At 36.2% G+C, this 9,034-nt stretch overlaps 1 protein-coding gene across 1 annotated transcript in view; it reads left to right on the forward strand.

Moving 5' to 3' along the window:
* The window catches only part of FAM135A (family with sequence similarity 135, member A), a 147,112-nt gene that overhangs the window by 21,620 nt on the left and 116,458 nt on the right, over positions 1-9,034 (forward strand). The window contains exon 2 of the mRNA XM_006899483.1: positions 617-696. Within this exon, the coding sequence (XP_006899545.1) occupies positions 617-696 (80 nt within the window). The remainder of the gene's footprint in view (positions 1-616; positions 697-9,034) is intronic.

Below are 9,034 nucleotides of genomic sequence, written 5' to 3' on the forward strand. Positions count from 1 at the left end.
AATTTTTAATTTTAGTGAAAGTTCACAGAGATTGGTTTTCATTCATGCACTTTCCCTCTCTCCCCCCCCAATTCCTTATGTAATGCTTGTCCTGTTTCATGCTTTTCATTGTCATGCACTTGATTTCCAGTAGTCCACATTCCTTTCAGATTGTCTTTCCATTTACCCATTCCAGTGCAGTGCTCATTATCTATCCAAGCTTTTTCTGCTCTCTCCCCTCTTCCCCGTACCATCTTAACACAGCAGTAAGCTTATACAGTGTTTGTCCTTTTGTGACACATATTTCAGCCATTTTTATAACTTTTTAAAAGAATAAATTGCAGATGTGAAACTATTAGATATCCTTATAACATCATATGTCTTTTTAACATTCTCTATGTAAGAAATACCATATATATTGCTTTCATTTTACTAATTTATTTTTGTATATGCATGGTTTTCCTTTTGATTTTGTGCCATGTTATTTGATCTGTGGGTCTGATATTTTTCTCACCAATATATATGATGAAAGGCCAACTTGTGTGTCTGTCTGTGTGTGTATGTGTACATATAAGTTGAGCCTTTACATACATTAAAACTATTTTTTTTAATTATATCTTCATTCATTTTGCTTTAGATTTTACCAGATTCGTGCATCTATGAAACTTCCACCACGAATCCCCCACAGAGTAGAAGCTAGTTTGTTACATACAACAGGTAAGCCAAGGAATATTTTCCATTTTAAAGAATTATCAAAAGCAAAATTGTAATGTTGAACAATAGTAATTACTCATAAATATAGTGTCCCTTGATATTCTTAGGGAATTGGTTCCAGGATCTCCCATGAATGCTAAAATCCAGATGTGCCCCAAGTCTCTTATATAAAAAATAGCATGTTGTTGAGTAAGAACCAAATGATAGCTGGGTCATCCAGCAGGTTTTCAGAGACAGTAAATTGCAGAGGAGGAGATTGCCCATCTTTCTCCCATGTAATAGTATTTGCGTTTAACCTATGTATATTCTTCTGTCATATATTTCTATACTTTAAATCATCTGTAGATTATGATTGCTTTGATCACTTAATTGATTGTGTGGGTTCTTTTCAATCGCACACCACCACCACCCCCCGCCACATAGCCTAAGTCTGGAACTAGTTAAATACACAGATGTGAAATTTATGGACACAGAGAATAGGCACTGTTTATTTTTAATTGTAAATGCAAAGATAAAAGACCATCATTATAACCCTGATAAGAAATATATTGATGTATTTGGGGATTTCATAGAATAGGCTTGATTATTTAGACCCTGCATAGTTAAGACAAGCAAATGAAAGAATATATCTGAAAGTTTTATGAAAACAAGTAGAGTTTAAGATGTAATTTTACAAGATAGTAAATGTGAACATATAATTTGACTTACAATTGTAAAGGTATTTTATGGTAAACTTTTATAGTGTGCCTTTGGATGACATTTTTAAACCATTTTTTAAAAAATCTTAACTAATTAGAATATGAAGAGCCAGAAGATGATGTAGAAAGAGATAAAATGTACATGGTATAACAATTTTATTACTTAGGACCTAAGGAGAAATACTAACATTAAAAGGTTTAAGCTAAAAGTTCTATCCCTAAACTGGTAGATTTTGATTAGTCAACATTTTATTTCACTTTCCTAGTAGTATACTATGTTTTATTCTATGTAATTGGGATTGAAATGATGACATTGTTGAGCGTTACTGTGTATGCCTTATGTATATTATTAATCCCCAAAGGATAAAATAATAAGGCACAATTCACATTAAAGCTATGCAGATAGACCATATTTCAGTCTGTTTTTCAAATTGCTAAGAAATTGAAATACTTAGTATCATCTTTTTGGATGCGAAAATATTAGTTAATATTAAATTTTAGTGAATGATACGTAACTGAGAGTTTGCCTTCCCCCAAATTATCAAATAGTCAGGGAAGCCTGTTTGTGACCAAAAATATGTATGTCCTTTAAAAAAGCAAACAAAAATGTTTATTCTTGGCTTGGCATGCATGTTAATGCCCATTTTTATTATAATAGATCCTCTTTTATAAAGTCTTCTTTCCTTCTGTGAAATACTGAAGTGGCTGATGTTATAAGCTTGGTTTTGTACTCACTTTTGAACTGACTTAAATCTACTAGACTAAATCAATTTGCTACATTTTATATCAGTTGGTAAGAATAATATGTGAGATATATTCAAGATAGCAAGATATTTGACAAAAATCCCACAAGTTAAAATAAACTTAAATTAAGAAATTGATTTTCTGAATATAATAAGATTCTTTCTTTTAGTTATAAGCTTTGGAGAGAAAGTTAGTTCAGTTAAATAATCTTGAAAACTAAACTTTTCTTCATAAGAGAATCTGAGAGATTTCTTTTTTTTTATTGTATTATTTTTACATGTACCATCAAATCAGATCTGACTGGTACAGGAGGAGATTGCCCCCTCCTTCTCCAGCAGAGCATCTGGTGGATTTGAACCACATACCTCTGGGATTGCAGTGCAGTGTCTTGCCACTAGGCCACCAGAGCTCCCTGAGAGATTTCTTTTTGAGAGTTAATAATCTGTACAAGATCTAACATTTTGATATTTTGCTTCAAATTTATTCACAATTAGTGAAATAAATTTATATTATGTTTTCGTGTGACCTTATTTAAAAAGCAAAACCCTTATGTCATCTTCAAGCCGCAGTAGGATCAACTCCTAAATGAGTGATGGTGACTTCTATAATGTGCAATTAAGTTGTATAAGAAACATTCAGTATGTTTCTTATAGCCTTGTTGTTATTGTTGTTATGTGCCATTGAGTCACTTGAGACTCATAGCAATGCTATGTACAACAGCCCTAAACCCTGGTCTGTCCTGTGCTAATTGCATTGTCTCTGATACACCCATTCCGATTACACAAGGACCGCTCTACTTACAGCATGTCCAAAGTTTGTCAGACGAAGCCTCAGAATCCTTGCCTCCAAGGAGCAGCACAGTTTAACCCTTTCCAGGATGAATTTGTTTGTTTTCTTAGCAGTCCATGGTACACTCAATACTCTTCTCCAGCACCACAGCTGAAAGGCATCACTTCTCCTTCTATCCTCCCTAGTCACTGTCCAACTCTCTGATGCATAACAAGTGATTGCAAAGACCATGGCTTGTATCAGACACACCTTAGTCTCCAGAGAGATACTATTGCTCTTCAGTACTTTGGAGAGGTCCCTAACAGCAGACTTTCCCATTGCAATATGTCTTTTAATTTCCTTACAAATGGTAAAATATTTAATAGGTTGTATTATTTTAAGTTATAGCTACTGGATAGAAAACACAAAGGTGATACTTTGGACACAAGAAAAAAATTGCATACAATTTCTCTTATACTTTTTCATATTTTTTATCAAAATGGCAGAAAATGTAATATCAAATATGACTTCTCAAAATCTTTTTTATTTCAAATACTCTATCTTTGTGTTTTGTTTTATTTTAATTCTCTACTATAGCGATCTTGTTTTTCTTACATATGGTATGTGAAGTTATTTACAGTTTTAAAAGTAAATGACCTAGTTCAAATCCACCAGGTGCTCTGCTGGAGAAGGAGGGACAATCTCCTCCTGTACCTGTCAGATCCAATTTGACGGTACACACAAAAAAATAATAATAAAATAAAAATTAATAAAAGTAAATGACCTAGAAAAATATCATGAGATGTGCCACTTTTCCCTACCTCAACACCATTCCCAAGATGATTGCCTCTTATTTGTGTCATACTCTGAAGCTTATATCATCTCCTGAGCACCACTGTGATGCCGTATGCAGAGGAGGACACTAAAACTTAGATTGGTATCATGAAGCCAACGTGTAGAAGGCCAGACTCTTTGCACTTTGTTGTGTCAGTTTATCGTACTGTGGTGGCTTGTAACACTGGAAGCTCTTCTGCTAGCATTTTAAGTACCAGCACAGTGACCCTTACAAGACAGGTTTGAGCAGAGTTTCCAGACTCAGACAGACTAGGAAAGAGGTCCTAATAATCTGCTGCTGAAAAAGTTGCCCTGTGAAAACCTCATCAGTAGTTATGGAGCCTTGTCTGATACAGTACTGGAAAGTGAATGCATTCAAAACACAACTGAGGGAATGATCCCTCCTCAGAGCTTCAACCCTAATGATACAGAGGGAGTAAAGTTTTTGAGATCATCATTTGCAGGTGTGATGTGACTAAATGAAAGGAAACCGCTGTAAAGATACATTAGTATTAGGACCATGTATAGAGCATGAATAAAAAAATTAGAAGTTACCAGCAAATATATGGAGTACAAAGACATTATGTACATAAACATTAGTAAGTTCAAATGGATCATTCCATTTCAGAAGAAAATGTAGATTGCCTAATTTTTTTTCAGCTCATTGTAAGCTGAAATGGATTATTCAAAATTATTTTAAACATTTTAAATCAGATAATCACATGGATGACTCTTCACAGAGTGAGAACTTGAAGAGCAATGACATCACATTCAGAGTCAAAAACATTTTAAAATTTATCTCAAAGCAGATCTTTGTCAGTGTTAGGACAAAATCTTTCTTCCTACAGGGAAGACCAGTTGATAAGACTACTGTACACTTTTATACACTAATCACTAAATACTACACATGAAGAAATTGAAGATTTTGCCAACTGTTGTCATCTAAAATCAATTAAACGTGTCGTTGTTGTTGTTGCTGATTGCAATCAAGTCGAATATTACTCATAGTGACCCTGGGGACAAAAGACCTGAAGCCTTTTTATAACCTTCGTCATTTATCAAAGTTCATAGAGGACTGTTATTTAGGAAGTAGATGCCACTCCTGCTTCCAATTAGAATTATTACTAATGGAGGTTAATCTAGGAATTTTTATAATTAAAAAGCAGAAGATTCTTTAAGCTTTGCTTTTTCTTTGGAGTGGGGTGGAGTCTAGTCAATTAGGATGTAATGCTGATTATCTCACAAAATTAGTATAAACATGACATTAAGATGCAGTAATATTTACTAGTGATTGAAATGTGGAAGTTGAAAGCAAAAAAAGGATTTGTAGTTGAAAAATACGGCCTTGCAGATGCCAGAGATCTCATGATAGCATTTGGCAAGACCAGTGCCCATTCATTGAAAATACCTCCTTTAATAACATAAGCACAACCATGTCTTTGGACCTTATAAGATGGAATGCACAAAAATTAAATCAAATACATCTATAGGAACAGTGTCACAATGAAGCAGTTCAGTATCACCAACCAGAACAAGGTCAGGGACTAACTCTGGGATAACTGGGTTAAAGATGAAGAAAATGAGAAGAAATTCTTGAGAGCCAAAGTGTAACTTTGACTATATCCCACCTGAATTTAGAGATGCATCTCAAGAATAGATTTGACATATTGAACTGAATGACCAAAAGCTAGACAAGCTATAGGATGATACCATAAATGAAGAAAACAAATGGTCATTAGAAAGAAAGGAAAAGGAAAGAAAGATAAAACCAAAACCAATGTCAGAAGAAACTCTGAAACTTACTTTTAAAGGTGGAGAAGCTAAAGCAAAAGAAAGAGATGATAAGAGAACTTAGCAGAAGTTTCCAATGGGTAGATCGAGAAGATGAGGTAAAATATTTTCATGAAATATGCTGAGACTTGGAACTAGAACACCAGAAGAAAAGTATTCTCTGCATTTATCAAGCTGAAATTCGAACTGAAGGTAAAAAAGGAAAACTTTGAGTTGCAATATTAAAGATTTCTATGGAAGCTATTCTTTAGAGAAGGGATATCATGCTTGGAAAGGTGGAGATTCAGCTAAAGAGAGGATGACCCCCAGTGAGGTGTCTTGACAAAGTGACTACAATAATGGGCTCAAGTGTGTCAGAGATGATAAGAATGGCACAGGATAGGACAAGATTCAGGTCTGTTATTCATAGGGTCTCTATGAGTCATAGTTGATGTGATAGTACCTAACAACAATGGACAAAATATTGAACAAAACAAGATCATCGAAAGAAGGTGGAAAGAGGAATATGCAGTCACTGATCCAAAAAGAATAATTGAACAATTTCAGAAGATAGTATATGACCGAGAATCAATTATATTAAAGGAAGAAATCCAAGCTACACTGAAGACATTAGCCACAAACTAAGCTCTAGGAATTCATGGAATACCAGTTGAGATGTTCCAACACATGGATGTAGTGCTAGACAAGTTCACTTTTTTTATGCCAAGACAATTGGAGAATGAGCCATATCTGTGCCTATTCTAGAGAAAATTGATCCAATAGAATACAAAAATGTGCCATCAGGATTGTAGGTAGACTCATCAACAGTCTACATTATGCAGATGACACAGCCCTGCATGCTGAAACTGAGGAGGACCTGAAGTGTTTGCTACAGAGGGTCAAGGATGGCAGCCTTCAATACAGATTGAAGCTCAACATCAAGAAAACAAAGATTCTCACCACTGGGCCAATTGGAAGCATCAAGGATAGATGGCGAAAAGATTGAGATTGTTAACAGCTTCAGTTTGCTTGGCTCTACAATCAACACTCTTGGTACCAGCAGGGAGGAAATTAAAAGACAAATTGCATTGGGAAAGTCGGCTGTCAGAGACCTTTCCAAAGTACTGAAGAGCAACGATGTCAGTCTGTAGACTAAGGTGCTCCTGATACAGGCCATGTCTTTGCAGTTACTTGCTATGCCTCAGAAAGCTGGGTAATGACAAAGGATGATACAAGGAGAATTGATGCCTTTGAGCTGTGGTGTTGGAGAATATTGAATATACCATGGACTGCTAGGAGAACAAGTTCATCCTGGAGAGGGTGAAGCCAGGCTGGCTGCTCGTTGGAGGCAAGGATTCTGAAGCTTCATCTGACGTACTTTGGGCTTGTTGCAAGGCCGTATCAGTCCTTGCAGAGGAACATCATGTTTGGGACAGTGGAGGGACAGCGCAGGAGAGGAAGATCTCTATGAGGTGGACTGATTCAGTGACTGGGGTAATCAGGGTAGGTGGGTCAGAGACAGTGAGATTGGCACAGCATAGAGCAGGGTTTAGGGCTGTTATACCTAGGATTGCTGTGAGTAGCAGGTGACTCAAAAGCACATAACAACAACAGCAACAATGTATCATTAATACCACAAAAATATAAAATCCTACTGAAGATAATTTAAAATTTATTCCAGCAGTATATCAAGAGAGGACTGTCAGAAATTCTGATTATGAAAAAGAATCTGAAATGAATGTTATCATCACTGATGTTGGATGAATTTTGACTAAAAGTAAAGAATACCATAGAAATGTATACCTGTGGGTTTTGGGTGGTTTGTAGGGGTGTTGGTTTGGTTGGGTTTTTTTTAATTTAATTATCCAAAAGTGTTTATTTTTGTGAATCAAAACAAATTATGGGTAGCATTCCAAAGAACAGATCATTCGAACAAAATAAGCTGTTGTTGTTATTGTTATGTGCCATCAAGTCACTTGCAACTCATAACGACGCTATGTACACAGCACTAAACCCTGCTCTATCCTGTGCTAATCTTATTGTCTCTGACCCACCTACTCCCACCACCGCAGTGATTAACTCAATCCATCTCAGTGGGAGTCTTCTTCTCCTATGCTGTCCCTCCACCCTTCCAAGCATTTCGTCCCTCTCCAAGGACTGGTATGTCAGATGAAGCTTCAGAATCCTTGCCTCCAAGTAGAAGCCTGGTTTCACCACCCTTAGAACAAACCTGTTTGTTCTCCTTGCAGTCCATGGTATATTCAATACTCTTCTCCAGTAACCACAGCTTAAGGCATTAGTCCTCCTTCCATCTGTCATCCCTAGTCATTGTCCAGCTTTCTGATTCATAGCAAGTAATTGCAAAGACTATGGACTGGATCAGGTTGCACCTTAGTCTGTAGACTGACATCATTGCTCTTCAGTACTCTAGAGAGGTCCTTGATAGCAGCCTTTCCCAGTGCAATTCATCTTTTAATTTCCTGGTTGCTGGTACCAAGAGTGTTTATTGTAGAACCAAGCAAACGGAAGCTGTTAACAATCTCAACCTCTTCACTGTCTATCATGATGCTGCCAATCCGCCCAGTTGTGAGAATCTTTGTTTTCTTGTTGTTGAGCTTTAATTCATATTAAGGCTGCCATCTTTGTCCTTCTGCATCAAACTCTTCAGGTCGTCCTCAGTTTCAGCAGAGTTGTGTCATCTGCATATCGCAAAAGTGCATGGTGTAGTATCAGGAAAGATATAAAGATTATATCCTTTCACCATACTTAACCCGTATTCTGAAAAAATGATCCAATAAACTGGCCTGTATGAAGAAAAACACAGCATCAAGATCAGAGGTCTCATTAACAACCTGCAGTAAGTATATACACAATTTTGCTGAAAGCAAGTAGGACTGGAAACTCTTACAGGTGAAGATATAAAACTACAGCCTTCAGAAATTGTGGTACATTCACATGATGGAATACTATTTAGCACTCAGGAGCAAATATTTCAGAAAATACTGTATAACATGGGAGAAGCTAGAGACCATTATACCGAGTGAACTAACTCAGACTCATAAGGAAAAAGATTTCTTAAGACTGTCATTGTAAAAATAGAAGGATAACCAGTAAGGTGTGTATAAAAGTCCAAAGAGGGTAGGGGAGGACTGAGCTAGGAAAAAAGGAAATCATGAGGTTGCAGAGTTTAGTGGGCAGAGGAGGAGGGTGGTGATGGAATTAGAAAAGATTGAGTGGGGACCTGAAACTTGAAAGGATGGAGTAATAGTGGGCATAGATCAATGGTGAATGGTTTTATAAAACTAGTATTTGGGAATGATCATATGTAGCACAACGTGTATCTCTTATTCTGGGCTGTTATACAAACAATGCCTAATTACATATTCCTTTTAAATAATTCTTTTCTTCATCTCTTCCACTGCACTGTTCTTTATTTATCCCTTCTTTCCTTAGTTTCTCCTCATCCGCCATGTCAGTCCTATTTTATAACAGTGGTGTTACACAGAATTTTTCCTTTTTTTTTTTTT

Source organism: Elephantulus edwardii, unplaced genomic scaffold (genome assembly GCF_000299155.1).
Source record: "Elephantulus edwardii isolate Elephantulus edwardi_28Jun2011 unplaced genomic scaffold, EleEdw1.0 scaffold00258, whole genome shotgun sequence".
NCBI classification, from domain to species: domain Eukaryota; kingdom Metazoa; phylum Chordata; class Mammalia; order Macroscelidea; family Macroscelididae; genus Elephantulus; species Elephantulus edwardii.